The sequence below is a fragment of the Tyto alba genome, unplaced genomic scaffold (genome assembly GCF_018691265.1).
Source record: "Tyto alba isolate M040663 unplaced genomic scaffold, T.alba_DEE_v4.0 Super-Scaffold_27, whole genome shotgun sequence".
NCBI classification, from domain to species: Eukaryota; Metazoa; Chordata; class Aves; order Strigiformes; family Tytonidae; genus Tyto; species Tyto alba.
In genome coordinates this window covers 29,145,357-29,163,631 of record NW_024881301.1, presented here as the reverse complement: position 1 = coordinate 29,163,631, position 18,275 = coordinate 29,145,357, and the positions used below count along the sequence as shown (strand labels likewise).

General features: G+C 39.8%; 1 protein-coding gene across 10 annotated transcripts in view; it reads left to right on the top strand.

The window, feature by feature from the left end:
- FHOD3 (formin homology 2 domain containing 3) overlaps positions 1–17,186 on the top strand; it is a 415,762-nt gene extending 398,576 nt beyond the window's left edge. For all 10 annotated transcript variants that reach the window (XM_042797959.1, XM_042797958.1, XM_042797961.1 and 7 more), the window contains one exon: positions 11,316–17,186. In XM_042797959.1, coding sequence (XP_042653893.1) covers positions 11,316–11,398 — 83 coding nt within the window. In that variant the 3' untranslated portion in view covers positions 11,399–17,186. The remainder of the gene's footprint in view (positions 1–11,315) is intronic.
- The last annotated feature ends 1,089 nt before the right edge of the window (positions 17,187–18,275 follow it).

Below are 18,275 nucleotides of genomic sequence, written 5' to 3'. Positions count from 1 at the left end.
GATAGTCCAAATTCCATTGACTACAGTTACTGAAGTTAATTTTAGCAGCTTAGAGAACAGTATTACAGGCATTGCACTGGTGGATTTGGGGAAATAAAAATTAAACTCTCTGTATGAGATACCTCTGAGATTTCAAAAAACAGTCAAGAAAGGAGGTTATTTAATACAGAGATCTGAATTTAAAAAATTAATATAAGGTAGATAAGCAGAGTTTGCTGTGAAGATTACAAGTAAGGTGAGAGAAGAAATTATATAAAGAAGAATAGGGCTGCTTAGAAAATCCTGTTACTAAATGAGAGTTTCACACCATGATGAACCAACCTGTGCCAGTTGCTTCAAATTGGAGAAGAAAAATAGGTCTTATAGGTTTGACATGTAGAACAGAAGACATGTACAACAGAAGACATGTAAAGTCTAACAGTATCATCCATAAGATAAAAGTTTTACTTCAGTATATTTAACTAAAATAACCCCTCCAAAACATCATAATGAACAAATAGGAATATAATGCTGGTTTCCTTCTCGTCCTGGCTGTTTATTTAAAACATCCATCCCTTAACATAAAATTAATTCTCTCAGGATTAGACTCTTATGGCGGTGCCATCTCTGTCTTGGTCTCGTGGAACTGAATGGATCTGTCTCAGAGCAATGGTATGATTTGTCACAAAAAATCATACTCCAGTTTAATAATTGTGAATAAGCATATGGAAAGTATTCACACTAGTTCTGACATACGCAGAGCAATACTTGGAAATGTTGAGCCAAACAGGGTTGATTTCTGACCTCTGTGAATGGCCGTGGTGGGGCTCTGGAAAAGGACCAAGAGAAAGTCCTGAGGATGCATTACCTTGTTTGAGAGGTGATCAAGGCACAGGGTAGTAAAACCCTGACCAGCTGACTGGCAATTTCATTAAGGCTGAAACATGAACCTGCAAGTATCTTCCTCCTTCTTTATGAATTGTTAGTATTAGCAACCTTCACTCTTGAAAATATCTCTCCTGAAGTCCAGGCAGTGGTCAGAGAGTGGGGATCCCAACGTGGTGTGGCCAACAAATAATTTCAGATAACTGCGGCAAGGAAATAGGTCTTTAAAGATGACCTGACTATGCAGCACTGTTTGCATGTGGATCTTCAGCTGACCCTGAATGGTAAACCATAACATAGAGCCCAGGTGTGAGTAATACTTGATGGTGAGTGACACAGTAGTGGTTGTACTGGATTCTGCTGGAGACACTTCATTGAGGACATTTCAGAGTGAAAGGCTTATTATCTCCCACATTGTTTTATCTCAGAGTGTCTCTGTGTGCACTCTTATTTCTCTTACCTTTTATTAAATTGAAAATCTGCTTTAGATTTGAGTTAGAGAAATGGGTTTGGAGCAGATAGTAATTGAATCAGAATTTAATCCAATATTTGAATGAGATTACTTGATCAAAATTCTTTGTTATGTTTAAAAAAGAGAGAGGAGAGACATGATAATGTCTTGTTCTTTTATTAGGCTTTGGAATCCCATGTTAACCTAATAATATACCCTGTGACTGACCCTTGAGATATGGAAACGTCTCATAAGGATTTATTGATTTATTTGCGTAATGACTTGCAGGGAGTAAAAAATTCTTACAGTCATGCAGAAATGGATGTGAGGCACAACCCAAGTAATCTGTCAGACTCATACAAGTGAACTGTGTGGGAGATAGGAATTGAATCGAGGTTACCTGAATCCTAGACAAATAAAACTCAGGGATGGTGGATTAAATTTAACCAGAGAACATCCCAGGTCAGGTATTTCATACTAAATTCCACCTTCAGTAAAAGTGAAATAGGAGTTCGCACACTGTCATCAAGTGCCAAAACATGGGAAGGAGCTCTGCCAAAGGACCCGGCATGGAGACAAGCTTTAGACAGGTTTTATTAACACGTGCAGCACTGCTTTGGAATAAACATGTTTGTAAGCAAGCAAAATACTAGATGGGAGACTGTTTGAATCCAAAGGTGTGTCATTTTTGTTTGGCACTCACAGGGTGCTTCAGTTAAATTTTTTCTTCTTCTTTTCTTTATTTTTTCATTATTTTTCATTTTTGTGTCTCTCCACTTACTCTTTCTGGCTATGAAAAGATACAGAAGTGCCAAAATACCAGGAGGGAGACTGTTCTTCTGGTATTTATAGCCTGACTAAAAGCAGGAGTTAATGGAAATTATACTTTTAAAAAAATGTAAACCTTACAAGAAGAAAGTTTATATAAAATGCTTTAAAGGCAAGCAACTTCACTTAGAATTTGCAACTAATTATTTAGGATTTGAGTAACTGGATCCTATCAGGAGTTAGAGGAGGGGGCAGAGTAATCTAGCTAACGATGCATATTTAGCAACAATTCTTTCTGTTTAGAAAAAGTATATGTATCACCGATGGTATTCAGTACCAAAGTCTGTTTGTCCTCACACAAAGTACTGAGCCTTCAGAAGGTCAATACCCAGTTAAATTAATAAAAATCTAATTATTGAATGAAAACAGAACGTGAGATAGAGCACTTAAAGCTCTGGCAGCCGGAAGGTTATATCCATTAGATGCCAAGATAGCTAGTTCCTTTTGGATGCCTTTTAAGTAATACATTCTTTCATCCTTAGGATGGCAAGATCTTTGCAGAAATGACAGAACTAAACTCCATGATCTACAACAAATAAAAATAGAAACAATAAATAAAAATTATTGATAACAGTTCATGAATGAGTAATAAATATGATTGAGCACAGCAAGGTGTAGAAACTGATGTACCTGGTCGGGGTGAGGCCTGTGTTAGTCACGTATCTCCCCTGTGCCAGAGGCCAGCATCAACAGCTGCAGGAGAACAAGCAGAAAAGGTACAATTAGTTGAGTAACCTGTAAGTCTCATCATGAGTTTTCATAGTTGTAAATCAGTGTATTTATCTGAAGCATGTGGCTGAATAGCCGGTCCCATTTTTTCACTTTTGTCAGTTGTAATTGATGACATATATATATTTGTGTCATCATTTGTGATATTAATACCATTTCTAAGTAGGTACATATTTATTTATGAGTGCTCAGTTTCTGCTTTACAATGTGCATTACATTTATTTTTATAGCTTTCTTTAAAAATAACTGATCTCGACAGACAGGGTAGAATGTTCTGCTTGTTAACGGTTCAAATGTATAGTACCTATGTGTGTTGTTGACAGTGCATTTCAGAATGTACCTTTCATGTCTCAAGCTTTGTTCAAGAATGTTTGCCTGGTCCTAGCGCTGTGAAAGTGAAATTGCCATGGTTCTGTACATCATGTAACCTTCAAAACAGAAGGGGTTTTGAAAGCCTGGTTTAAAAATCTAGTAAAAAAAAATCACTTGTAAAAGAGGCTTAAATTCATTTTCCAGTCACTGTTTTAGAGGAATCTATGAGTCATTTCTATAATGAGTTTTATTCTGATACAAATTATTTGTTTTGGGGCTCCTATCCTCAAACTTTCTGGTTGAAACAGCTTTATCTTTTTTATATAAGGAAAGTCAGATATAAAATTAACCCAGCCATCACCATTAAGTACATTCCTTACATTTGCATTGGATTCCAGTGCCGGTATCTAGAGATACTGCGGAATCTAGTATTTCCTCCAAATTGAGCAGCATTGTTTTAATACACCGACTGAAAAAAAAAAAAAAAAACGGCGAGAAGTCAGCGCACTGATCTGGGAAGTCAGAATTAAATACGCGATGTTTAAAAAAAAAAAAAAAAAACATATTTTTTACTCCTCTTTATTTCAGTTCATGTGGAGAAGGGGCAGAGCTGTTGAACGCCACCCAGGCATTCACATGCACGTGTATGTTATGTGACCCAAGCACCGGGGACGTGATGTAGGTACAAGGAGAAAACCACTGCTGTAACGGGTTGTCCCTAGGGATTTTAGAGTGGCTGTCACCTCCTGGGATTAAATGCCTGCCCAGACGTGCTGCCCTGTGGAGGAAGAAGTAGCCACAGCTCGGATGTTGCTCTTAGCAAAGAGCGCGTCCTGGCAGCAGGGGAAGCCTGTGTCCCAGCAGGATGCTACAGCCCCGGCAGGTGTTGGGCATGCCTTTCTGCTGTGTCTCTGGTGCTGGGAGAACCAAAAAGAGGGTTTGAAAGTGCTGGAATTTCTCTGGCCGCCTCTTCTTGGCCAAGTGGCGCTCTCTTTATTGCAGGAAAGAACAAGCTGAAGGTAACGTGGGAGAAACTGGCAGGAGATGAGCAGCTGATAAAGAGCAAGTGATGTCAATATAAATAGGGAATAAAGCTGTTTGTGTTCCCAGGTCACAGAATATCGGTATTGACATTTTCTATATAAATACTTCTGTTATGGTATACATTTTTCATACTTTTTCAACTGTAGTTCTGTAGGAAAAACTAATTTTACTTCATTTTTTTTCATCTTACAAGAGATACAAATACTTCGTTTAATTTTTGCCAGTTTGCCATTCACTGCATCAGTGAATTTATCTGTGTTGCCCTCTGTTTTCATTTTAGTTGGCGTGTTTTAAAGGTATATTTCAGGACTTTTGAATTCTTGTCACAGGGTTCATAAGTTTTAAGAATTTAAAAAATATGTATGGTTGACTTGCACACTGTCAGCCCTAAGTTGATAGGATATGTGTTTTGTTTGGTTTCTTCCCATATTACAGTGGCTTTCAAGTTTATCTCCAGTCAGTAATTTATTCCTTATTTACATCATCCTTCTTTCCTGAAAGATTATTTCAGGGTCCGAGTAAACCAGCAGCAGCGAGTTGCTGGTTGACAAGATCACAGAGTTGTTATGCAAAGCGCTTCATCTGAGAAGGAGAAAAGACAGGGGGGTACTGGGTTGCTGTTCCCATTGCCTGACAAAAGCAGCGCAGTGACAAAAGCGACCTCCTATGTGGCTTTCCAGAAGAGGCTCGCGATATCCCAGCTGCCAAAGAGAGCCCTCTGCTGCCATGCGGGAGTTTAGCACAAGGATCTGTGAAGGCTGGAACCGGGCTGTGCTTGGGTGCGAGGGCCACATGTGTTTGGGGGGAAGTCTCCCATGGAAGAGGAACAACAATGCTTCACACAGAGCTATTTTGAATTTATCTTACCCCAGCACTATGTAAAAAAAATAATATATATATATATATATATGTATATATGGCTTTCTCTGGGCAGAATAACACCACCTGATTAGCATAATTACAAGGTTGTTTTCATCTTCAATATTTTCAATCTGAGGGGCTTCTAGAGATGATGCCTATTTACTGTTTAGTTTCCCAGCGCGGATTCCTGATGGGGATAATTAATTTGCCTTCCACGGACCCCAGGTGGTCAAACATGGTCGGACTCCTCTGCCACGTCACTCTCCAACAGACAGCTCTGCATTCCTAAGCCTGAGCTACCCCCTTAGTGGGTCATTCTAAAACTTCACATGGAATGTAAAGGCTGCGTGAGTGAAACACTTGTGTTAGATGGCTTACTTTCTGTATCCCATCTCCTGCCTTTTGTTTTGTCCTGTGCATTGTTAACGTATAGTCTGGTCTTGAAAACAGTATATAGTGCTTACAGGCAGACTCAGATGTTGGTGAGCTCTATGCTCTTGATGCATTACCTTTTAATAGTGGAATCACTTCTGACTGGTGAAGTTAAGTGGGAGAAATTATGAAAGAGATGACCACAGGATTGCTTTGGGTAGTAACTTTTTATAGTGGAACTCACAGAAGCCCTGAAAACTAGGGGGTTTTTGTCATATAAGGCTTTCAGCGAGGGAGTTAAATCTTTTCGGCTTTACTGTTGAGACTATGTAAATGATGATCTGTGAAATACATAAAGTTGGAAACTAACAGTTTCACCTACGTGTTAAATATAACTTTAAAACCCCTATGTTCTTCATGCAGCCCAGGTTCTTTAAAGCAATGTTACTTTTTGTTGCCTATTAGGTAAGCCAGCTGGAGATGAAACACAAGTTAAGCTTTCCTTACAGAATGCCACTTTGTCCTTTTCCACAGCTAGGCTTCTCTGTATGTCACAGCCACTATAAATTACACCCGGAGATGACTATGAACTATAGAATTTCTTGCTAGGGGAGACTTGTGCCATCTATGAAATGTCAACAGAACTCAAAGCAAAGCTGCAGGGCAATTAATGATACAGAATAACATGTTGTTTCCTGGAGCTTTCTCTATGGCTGACTCAGACAAAGACCACATTTCAGTTGGCTGTTCTTCCTCAGAGAAGCGTGTGATAAAATCCATGAATTTACCTACAAATCCCTGTAAGAAAATGTCTACACATTATGTTTTCGTATTTTTATTAAGCATTTACACTTGCTCATATTAAGCAATGATATATGCATAATTAAACATACATATAACTTATATAGATAGTGACATAAAAACACAAATGCAGAAAAGGATTAAAATAAGAGAACATGAGCAAGACTGTATGGATTAAACTTTTGAGTCGCAAATTGCCTTTGCTGGACGCACTGGAGTAAAGTCCAATATGTTAAATGTAAATATATGAGAAAATAGACTGAGTGTGCAAGCTGGGTATGGATGGATAGCAGAAAATAAAACTAAGATACATGAAATGAGATGATGGACCTGGCCTGTATTGCCTCTTATAACCTGCCCTTCCTGCTGTCCTTGCTGTGTAACTTAGAGCCACCTGGAATTTTCTTAGTTTCAAATCAGCAGCTAACAGCTGCATTACCTCTGCAGCTGGGACCAAAAGGAAGTTCTGTGGCTGCCACATCTTTCTAATAGAAATGACACTAATTCTGTGACTTCTTGAGCAGGAGAATGGTCATATCTATTCTGCATTTCAAGCAACTCCTCCATACAAGGGTCTACACAAATGTGGAAAGCCATAGGAAATGCAGGAGTAAATGGCGACAGCCAGACTGATATTTACTGTTCATTGCATATTTAAAAAAAAAAAAAAAAAAAGGTAGGGGGGAGGGGAAATTAGGAATGCTATTTGCTCTTTAAAAAAACAATCAATCCCTAGATAATTATGTAATTATGTTCTCTGACAAAAGCTACACTTAGGGAATTACTCTTTTTTAAAGCATTCCCAGTATACTGTGAGGGCTATGTATCTGTGTAGATTTTGACCCAACAGGCAGAGTCAAATACATCAAGTTCATCATAAGCACACTGTATTCTGCCAGGATATCAAATAAAATTCCAGATTTCCTGATTAACAGAGAATATCATACCCTCTGACCCCAGAAAAACAACATTTAGTTTCTTGGTTATGGGATCTCAGCAGGCCTTACTTTTGACAAGAGTAAAAGTTATTTTCTCTCTATGTTATGTTTCTTTAGCAAATGTTTTAAAAATTGCTTAAAGAACCTAAAAGGTCATTTGAAAGTCTTATTTTTATTGTCACTGCCTCCAAAATACATTCCATAACTCAGTTTAATGTGATCTGCAGCAGGCCAAGAGTTTTACAAGCCAAGATATTATGTCTAGTCCAGTTAGAGAGACGACAGAGTTCAGTGAAGAGGGGAGAGTGAAGATCTAGTTTGAGAAATGTAATTTTGCAATGCCTATAAAACATGGAAGGAAAATATCTCTCTCCATTCAATTTTGATGACCGAACATGTTCATGACCTTTCCTAAGGTAGAGGAACCCTCCCAAGCGCTTTATAAGGAAACAGACAAATGTCTGAGGACCTCTGTTTTAACTAACAGCATGTCAGGAAAAGGTTCACCCACCTCCCAGAGTAGTCCTTGCTCCTCAGTATGTAACTCAGCTTTCTCCTGGCTTCATCATCCACTAGCGAGTGCAGAGACTAGTGGGGCAGGAGCTTGTTCTTGAGTAAATACTGATACCACATCTATCCACTGTATCTTCGGTTATCATTTTCATATAAAGACACCCTTTATCAGGCCATTTCCATCTCCCAAAGTACAAAATCATTCAAATTGCAAGTGGCTTCATCTGTGTCAGATTGTCCTGTTGCATTGTAGGGGCAAGAATTCACTCATTTGAGTCTGGACTGGGATTCTGTCAGCTGTTTTCCTTCCGGTTGCTTGTTGATGGTGGACAGCTTTAATCTTTCCAGTAGTCACACTAGTTTGCAGTATTTGGCCCCACATGCTTAGTTTATACAAGTCAGCAGCCGTCAGTGTTTATGGGAACCATTCTGTCACTGAAAAGATTCTTCACATCTTTACTTTTATTAACTGTTTTCTTGACAATCTCATTATGACTGCCAAAGTCCCACATCGTTTGGAGCTCTTTTCTCCTCACTGCTGGCCTTAAAATCTTAGGTCACTGAAATATCTTAAATCCAAGTTATCTTTCCCTGCATTATAAGAGAGCTGAGATAAATTAGAACAATCAATTGAGGGATGCAAATAAATTGTTTTGTTTAATTACAGCTGTGTATGACCCAGCAATTAATTGAGCATTGTCATTCCTATTTGTTTTGCAGTAGCACAAAAAGTACAAACCCAGGGTTGGTTTCCACTGTGCGAGTCATACAGCAAATCCAGACCAGGGCATTTTGTATTTTAACTCCTGATTATAACTTCTGAATATAAATTCCTGTAATTTTCTTCAGAGAGACCTATATGTTATTGTAAATCCATTTGTCTTTTCCTAGTAAACTACTAATTCCATAACTCAGGCTGATGGAGGAACTTAAACAACTGTATTCTGCTTGGTGGAAGTTAGAGGCACACATTTCCCTTTCAGTTGTTAGAAAGAGTGTCAGCCCCAGTTATTTGTGTAATAATAATTGCACTGACCTAAAGAAGGGTATTCCAGATTTACATTGTCACAGATAAGACCAGAATTTTGCTTTTCTGGTACGTGACCAGTGTTAGCTGAGCACCACAGTTCCTATTAAATGTTTACAAACAGGAATAACAATCGCTTGTTACCTCACTCATCATTTCTTACCATCTGTCAAGAAAAATAGCTTGGTTTTACAGTGGTTATTCTGGTCAATTTGCAAATGTGAGTGAGTGTGATTTGAGAGAGTCGGCAATATGTGTGAGAGCAGTCATGAGTACATTTGGTTTGACACTTCAGCAAAAGTGTCTAGAATGTGGCAATTAGCTCTGCATTCAGTTTCCCGGTTCACTTTTGCCTTCAGAGGGTAAGATGCAACATTGTCTAGACAGCCTGCCTGTCAAAATTCAGTCTCCTGTACGCATATTTTTTCTCTGATGATGGACAGTTGCCTTAGCTCAACAGTATAGCTGCTGTGGATAATTCATGTCCACAAAGGAGGAATACTCTTTTAGGGAGCAATGTCCAATCCCACTCGTGAGTCTAGTGACAGAGGCTTTTAGCTGGTCTCTGATAAACACTTCTGAAAATCAGTTGTATTACTCTATGTTAACATGACTGTACTGTTTGGTGGCCAAGCTAGCTATGGTCTGCATTTGGCTGCATGTTATAGAAGGCACAGAATAAAACATGTTCAGGGAAGAGGCAGCACAGGCACGCAGGTGAACTGCACAGGGAGATCTTTGGTTTTAATAAGACAGAAATGTTCCTGCTGCAGCTTCCTTGCACTTGTTCCTTCACTCCTGGTATAGTTAATTTTGATATAGAAATAAGCATTGAGACTGAGACTTAAGACCCTAAGGTACTTCATAGCTCATGTCTAGAAATTAAACTTTGTCACCGTGGACAACTGGATATCAAATTTGAGAAGTATAAAAGGGTGCCAGTGATGAGGGCTGACTCAAAAGTCCGTGTTGGGTATTCTGCACCACGGAGACCAGAGCATTTTTTTTACGTGTATTGCTCTTCTGGTAGGAGTTTTTTAGTCTTTCTTAATCTTAGCTTTATCAGTTGCATTTAACCTTGTACTGCTTTAAGCTAAGCATTGTTAAACTTGGAAGATGTTGCTGATCAGTATTGCAGGAAAAAGTGGGTATTATAAAAGGCTGCCGTGCAGACTCCTAGCAGTCTTTAATGAGCATGCAAACACTGTAGGAGAAAGGACAGGGCCTTGAAGAAAAGCTTTCAAGTAAGAGTTTGATAATGGAGGAACAATTATACATGTGGCACTCCCAGCTCATTTGGTTAACCTCAGTAACCAATGAAAGCAGTTTGACTATCAAACAGATCACATTTGATACCATGCAGGTAGGACAAATGTTCAACTATGCCGTATTTTCCCTTTCTCTTATCCTCTTGTTCTTTATACTGATCCATTCCCTCCTCTCACTGCTAGTAGACCCTTTAGTGTGGCCACCCAGTTTCAGTTGCATGGACTGTGTATCTTAATAAGTTAGAGGTCTTCACTGTGCTAGATAATAGCAGTGGAAGAAGCCCTCAACTTCTGTCTGCAATTGGTTTCTCTAAGAGTTTCCTCTAACTTTCATTATTTTGGGGCTCCGGATATATTTTGTTCAACATAAAGTCATTGTTTATGCTTTGCATGCAGATTAAACTTCTGAATGTTCATTTTGTACTTGAGGAACATCAAAGTGCGGAGTGAACACCCCATTTGTGTCTTGAACTAAAGTCCATTCACCTGAAATTATGGTTCCAGGAAAAGTGGGAAGACACTAATGCTCAGTATGTGCAGTCACATAGAGACTAGTTTCTGAATAAAAAAAGAAAATCACAAATTTTAAAGGTTTTCTGTCAAGGCTAGTGTTCAGAACACTTCGTAGAAATTTAATAAATGAGATTTTGGCCTGGATATATCAGTTAAATTCAACTAAAATGCTGCAGACTGCTAATGCAACGATGATGCAGATGGGGTTAGAATGGGGGAACATTACAGAAGAAAGGAGAGCATGTATGAAGATAATCATTTTAATGATTTGAATCCTCTATGAAATGGACACATTTTTAATCTTCTAACTTTCAGGGTTGTTTTTTTTTTTTTTTTTACACCTTTAAAGGGTCACATAGGTTTTAATAGTGGTAAATTCAATTGAGCCCTATAAGCTCTTTTAAAAAAATCTTTATGAAACTATAAAATAATAGAGCAGGTAATACTTTCTATGGACTGAAAATTAACTGACATAGTTTCAGAGGAAAAAAAAAGTATCTTAAAGTGATGTGGTATTTTTCCTTAAAATGCTAACTGTCAATGACAAACGTCCTTTTGCCTGACTGTTTGGAGTTGCTGGGTACTTGATGTTCCCATGGATTTGGCATAGGGCATTACTCACTATTTCTAAACTTGAGGCCCTCAGTACATAACAGCTTTTTATTTGATTTAGCTAGCATGTTAACGGGGTTTTTTTCAGCTCAGAGTCTTTTGTAATTATCTTTTCTAATTGTTTGCGTTTTCTTTCCTTGGTTTTTTTTTTTTGCCCGCTTTTGGAATTTATGACCATCCAGTGAGAAGGACACTAAAGAGTGGACTGACACCAGAAGAAGCCAAAGCACTGGGCCTCATCAGCACCTCCGAGATGCAGGTTTGACGTCCCAGAGGTGGCCACAAGAAGAGACGTTCATCTGAAGCACACAGGCTGACAACCCTTTAGTGTGGCATCGACCTGCCAGCCTCCTCTGCTGCTCCCAACATCCCATCCTCTGTTAGTTCGATTTTAATAAGCAACAAAAAGCAAAATCCCACAGCCAGGGCAGAAGAAAGGTGTGCCACAGTTCAGCACGACATCCGGACAGCAACTGAGAAAGCGTTTGAGTGCTTGAAGGTGAAAGCATATGGCTTCTTCTCTCGTGGTGCGTTGATGTGGGTAGGAGGGGTCTCTCTCTGACCTGTCATATGAGCTGTGTTTTCGTTGGCTTTCCTTGTGCCCTCTTTTAGTCATTGTAAATGTATGGCATTCTGTCAATGCAAGGAACAGCCCTTAAAGAGGCAAAATAACTCCTGTTACAGCGACCCCAGATTTCCTGAAGCAGATTCATTAAGCAGAGATGCACAGTCTGTGCAAGTCTATGGTTTGGTTGGGTTTTTTTATTATTTTGCCACCAAAGAATGTAAAAATGTATGTGTACCTTTGTATATGTACAGAATGAATGTGTGGACATGTGTGTGTGTACCTATACACACATACAGTCATTGTGTGAAATCATGCTCCTGCTGAAGCTAGCTGGACCGTGATTTTCACTCTGGGGCCTTAGCATTCCACCTGGACAAGAGGAAAAGAATGTATTTTTGGAGGAACTCAGTGTTATTCAATGGGATTCACCCTGTGGAGCAGGAGATGGCCTGCAATGTAAGTGGAAAGTTTAGGAACCTGAATTCATGTGTATTAATACACACTCATACTGTACATAGCGGCATGCACATAGAGGAGAGGACACAGAATACCTCCCTCTTGCTGAGCTATGGCTGTACTGTGCATTTGTACAGTTGCAAAGAGATCTATGCCAACAATTTTACATACTCAATAAATGCATTCAGATGCTAAGATCAAGAAGTTTTGTTCACTTGCCTGTGCCCCTCATGCTGCTTTTCTCTGCTGCAAGATAATGTGGTGGTGATTTTATTTCAAATTAATGGATCTGAATATGAAATGGCCCTGCTAAAATCCTGCTGTGTTTTTGCTGTTCTTTACTCTTTTTTCGTGATTATCCTTGATGCAAGTGGAGAGGGTACCACAGTGAACACTCCAATATGTTTGCCCTTATCTCACTGTTTTATAATTGACTTTTATAACTGCCCTCAGCATGTGTGTTTGAAGAACCTTTAGCCAACTCATCTGCCTTTAAGTGGACGACATACACAACAGTGAAGATGAATTGAACACAGTCACCCTAGCCAGTGCTGAAGCATTTTGAGGAGAACTGTAAATAACAGTAATGTAAAAGGGAACTTTTTAAGCCAAAGTCTGTACATGACCAATTGATCCTCAAAGATGCGCAAGATTCTCTCTTTCTATTGCCTTAGCCTCTAAGATTAAGGGTGTGTCTGCACAGCAGTAGCAGCTGAGGCTTCCTTCAAGCTAGTTAACTGGGAAACTAGTTAAGTAGGGTAGTTAGCTAACTGGGTTTGATTTTGGCTTCAAAACACACTTAGAAAAGTGGGATTAATTAATAGTCTATGTTGGCTTCTAATGCCATAGTTATGTTGCTTCTGGCACCCAAGCTAGGTCAGGTACATCAGCAAGTTATTCTACTCTGCTCTCATTAAGGACAGGATAGCTGCTGAAGATTGTTCACGATGGTTGAACCAAACAAAAACAACCTTTGAAACCTCGGTCATCTATCACACTTCACGGAGCACAGCATCTAAGTAATGAGAGAACCAGGTAGCTGACAACACTGCAATGAGATCTGTGGTGGAACAGCCTATCTACGCTGTCCCTCCCTTGATTGTAACATTTCATTCTTTATTTGCCCTTGGATTGGATCTTCACATGTCAAAATGCATGGGTAAAAAGTCACTAATGAGCAAAGGACCTTAAGGATAGCGTTCAGTTTGATCGGATTTTCCCCTCAGCTTGTTAAAAGTCAATTGTACAAGTAGGCAGAAGGCGGTAGTTGTGTAATTAATAAAATGTGCCATGTATTTGAAAGCTACGAAGAGAAGGAAACTGGTTAGGAAACAGAAAGATGTGGTATATAATTAATCTCACTGCAAAATAAGAAAGAATTATGAGCATCTGGATTTTAAAGCGGACGTTCATGTGCTGCTCACCATTATGGACTTTTAAAATCTCTCTTAAGGATGCTTAGAACAAAGAAATGAAGGTAATGTGGGTTTGCGGAGGTCTTGGAGGTTTGAAACAAGAGGAAGACACCCTGAATGTAACGGTTACATTGAATTGTTACACTGGTTAAATGATAAAAGAAGCCAAAATGTAACCAAATGCCTTTATATTGACAAAGGTCCTATGTGTGATTGGAGGGAGAAAAGCAAACAAATTTTTAAAACTGAATATTTTAATTAAAATATGGCGAATGTGCAAAGTAGGTGGCTGTTGGTGACCACTTGCCAACAGGAAACAAATTTATGTTTCTTTTAGACATAGTACAGCACCTGTGTCTGAAACATAACATAGCTGATGAATTACTAATAGTTGGACATATGTATTTTCCAGGAATTGTGCAAAAATAGTGTAAAACTTAATTTACTCCTTATCAATGATAAAATTAAACATGGGGAGTGGGGTTAGAATAAGTGCGGGAAAAATAGCCAGTTTCTTTCAGATTCTCTGGATGCAGGTGTCTTACATGTGAAGCATATTCTTCCTTGTCCATTCTTCCATTATGTTCTGTACTTTTGACTAAGTTCCTGCTCTCTATCTGTAAAACCAATACCAGTTTTTCAGAGGATAACTTGGTCTTGTTATGCAGTAGTATACAGTAGGATTAATTCCACTGTCCTCAGTGTTTATTGCGACGCAGTAACAATGCAATAACTACAGAAAATGTTTCCATTTCAGTTCATGACAAAAGTGGCCAGAGGCCCAATGGGCTAATCTGTAAGGTGGCAGTATTTCCTCCGGAGTCTCCTAGCATGTCCTGGCTGTGGGAATAACATTTGTTCCCCTTCATCTAACTAGTGGCTCGAAGTGATCATCAAACTAGTGAAACGAAGGAACTGGTTATATTGGCATGCCTTTGTCTGTCTATCTAATCAGGTTGTAACCTTCAGGATTTCAGTTGCTGCCTGCCCCTCCATCATCAAATGAGCCCACCATAAGGATGTAACAGTGGCTTTAAAATGTGAGATGTGGATTGTTTTTGTGACAAACATAACGGTCTTGGAAACACGATGTAGTAACACATGTTCCCATTTCTCACTTAGAGATCCATGAAGCCTGTTTTTAAACGCTTGCAGCCATAACGACTACCTCTCTTCTCTTTGTCATAGTACCAGTCAGCTGCAAATACAGTGCCCGGAGTTTTGTATCTCCACCGAGCTCTCAGAGTCGCTGCTGGTGTTCATTTCAGCACCCATCTGCTGCCAATAACTTGTCTGTCTACCACCATAATGCCTTCCTGATTTGGTGAGGTAAACTTAAGCATATGAAATGGCCGCCAAAGGGAAGCTATCCTAATTTCCTTTCATCTCCCTTGGTGTTTAAAAGCAGACTGCATACAAATACTTCATATTCCCTCTCTCCCAACTGAGGGATAACTTTCAGTAGCAGTTATGTGGCTGCGGTGAAGAAACACCCCCAGGGAATGCTGTGTGCCACAATCGACAGTGAAAGATCCCTCACAAAAACTGAATTCATCACTCTTCACCTTTCAGTAAGGCCAGGCACCAGACTCATGGATTCCAGATGTTTTCTAGCCCCTTGGCTGCTACATGTGACCCTTCTGTTTGATAGATCCCTGTCCATAATCCAAAATCAACAAAAAAATGGTGTTTTAATGAGGGTCTTGCTCCGATAAATACTGGAAACAGCGTCAAAAGCAGTCTTCAAAATACATTTCTTTTTCTCTTTTGACCCCCTTTCATTGCAAATCTTTGTGGTGATTGACTCTGTCAGCAAAATAAGGCATCAGATTTGTAGATAGACAAGACTTTGGCTTTAGCTTCACAGAAAATCTTATGTGAATATCTAGAGGAGAATTCATTCCCTGATTCAACAGAAATTGGGAGTCAGACTCTTGACGTGACTAAACAGCAAGGGCCTCCTGCAAGGTGCTCCATTCCCCCTCAAGGTGCTAGATAGTGTGGCAAGGCGATACCTTAAACCCCCGGTGTGCTGTGCTCTAAACGTACCCTGGCGAATGCGAGCAGCCGTTGAAAAGCTACAAGTGAGGACTGCAACATCTACTGCAAACCTAAGTAAGGCACGCGACGCCGCGGTAGGTGCAGTAAAACACTAAAATGCTATAGAAACCATTTGGAGGAGTCTGGATTCAGGTTACTGTTTTTACAGTGCTTCGGTTTCACTGAGATGAAACGGGGACGAGGCGGCAGCCCACGGGTTTCACCCGAAGGGTGTCACAGGGCCGTGGCGTCAGGCACACACACGAGCATATTCCTCCATCTCTTTCGCTCCCGTGTGCTCCCCCACCCGTGGAGTGCTCCCCTCGGCAGCGCCGAGGCGGGCTGCGCGGGCAGGGCCTGGCCCTGCGCCGGGCCCGGGGCGGCGGGAGAAACGGGGACGCAAGGGACGCTTGCCCAAGCTGTAGGGACTACGGCTGCCGATGTTTCCCCGCAGGGAAAACTGCCAGGTACTTACAGGCTCTGAAGGAAAATAAGCTGAAGCTTTTTTGAAAGAGACGTTTGGCTATAGGCAACTGTTGAAAACGGTTTGCAAACACTTGAGCAACATCTAAGGCCTACCTTCCTTTTTTTTTTTTTTTTTTTTGACTGGGCCAGCAACTGGTCAGATTGGCATTTCAGATGTGATCCCAAGAGGGTTTTGGCAAGCAGTTTAATAATTACATAGCAAGTAACGCAAGGAGTTTCAAAGACTTTGTCTAGTTTTATGTTTACGCAAAAAATAAAAAAAAAAAAGAAAATTTAATTAGTCCATTTCACATTGAGTGGCAGATAGAGATATATTTTGTTCAATCGCTATCCAATACAGAGGCTTCTGTGAAAGAAAAGGTTTATTTGTAGTATTGGGTGCATTTCTTCTTTTTAAAGACTGTCTTTGCACGTATAGTGTCCTTTTTTGTGAGCTGGGAATTGTAAAAAAATGTAAAGTAGAAAAGGACGTGTTTCTTAGACGAAGGAGAAATACTGTAAAATTGTGTAAATGTCACTACTCATGTTTTTTCATGTTCTGTGTAGCATAGTGTAAAATAGGCTTTCCAGCAGTGTTATTCTGTGAATTGTAATTTAAAAAACAAGCCATGCATGGTCAGAGATATTATCTACAGGTCCTTTTGGTTGAGTTTTTGTTTTTGTTTGTTGTTTTCTCATTTTAGGTGAATTTGTTTTATGTTAAATTTAATTGTCCATGAAACTGCATTTTTGTGTCTCAGTTTTATTTCATAAAGAACTTGAATTACTCTTTAAGATTTTATTACACATGAAACTCACCTACCATTTGTATTGATCCTACAGAAGCTTTGTCACATTTAGTGTAAATCAGGGGGATTTTCTTTTTAACACACCCCTCCTCTGCCTCTTTTTCCACCAATCTCCCCATTTTATTGTCTGGAAGGATGCAATCACACTTTTTTTTTTTTTTTTTTTTCTCCTGTGCCATGCAGGGTCAATATGGAAAACTGACCACAGACCTGTGTCCAAAATTTCTTGATATAAGTAGTTAAAAAGCTCACCTCTACAGCATTATGTAAACACATCTTGCAATAAAGCTTTATAAAGCACTGACTGGGCTGGTTCTGGTTTTGTTGATGAAGCCAATCATGGGAGCTTTGGTGGGAAATGGGTGGGAAGGGGCAGGTGGGGGAAACGTCATGGGTTATTTTTTTTCATATCTTCTAAGTACCTGCAAAGCCACCATGTAGACAATGAAACAGCTGCCATTAAACCACCTGGGTGGTCTGATCATAAAAAGCTGATCTTTTACTCCTAGTTTCACAGTTTGAGCCTAATTCCTAATCTTGAATGAAGAAAATTAAAACATGTCTCTGGCTCTCAAGGATTTCAATAATCCAGCCCTACAAATCCTCACTAAACATAGAGGGTTACTGCTTGCTGCCATTGGCTTGGCATTGGTTCCTGCCTTAAAAATACTCTGTTCACAGAGCACATTTCATCAAGGTATGAGATTTATAGAAGCAAATATAAATAAAATGAAAGACTGTGTGCAGGGGAGCATTTCAGATTGCCTCTGCATCAAGACGTGAAACACTCACCGTGTCTGCCAGGGCTTCATCAGTGTAAAGGTGGCCAGTAAATGAGACATGCCTTTAACTTGGCCGAAAGAAGTCTCATGCATCACCATGGTATGTAATTTTCTGGTGGCCACCTATAAGTGCGCCTGGACAGGCAATAGTCTTGCAGTTTTCTCTATTTGCTGGTGTCTGATTCTTTCTTTTCTTGCAATTTCCCAGCACTTGAGAGAGGCCGAGTTGACAAACAGGACATCCCTGGCCCTATGGAGGGTGAGCTGTAGCACAGGGACTCCTGCATCTGCTCTGCCTGCAGGTTCGGTGACTGTGATGAGGAGGGGGTTCAGAGTGATGTGCAGAAACTCAGAATGCTCAGATTTCCACTGCTAGTCCTGCAACAAGCTACTCACAAGTAATTGCTCTTTAGAGTTGCACACATAATAAGGTCAAAATACACTATTCAAAGGCAGCTACACATGTTTATAGCAGCATCCTGGAAGGTAAAGTAGGTTAACTGAGAGCCTGAGAAGAAATTTTCACCTATGGTTTCTGAGATTGTAGAAGCTGATACAAAATGTGAGGTATGTAAGCCTCCATAGGGAAAAACACCACCTTCCTCCT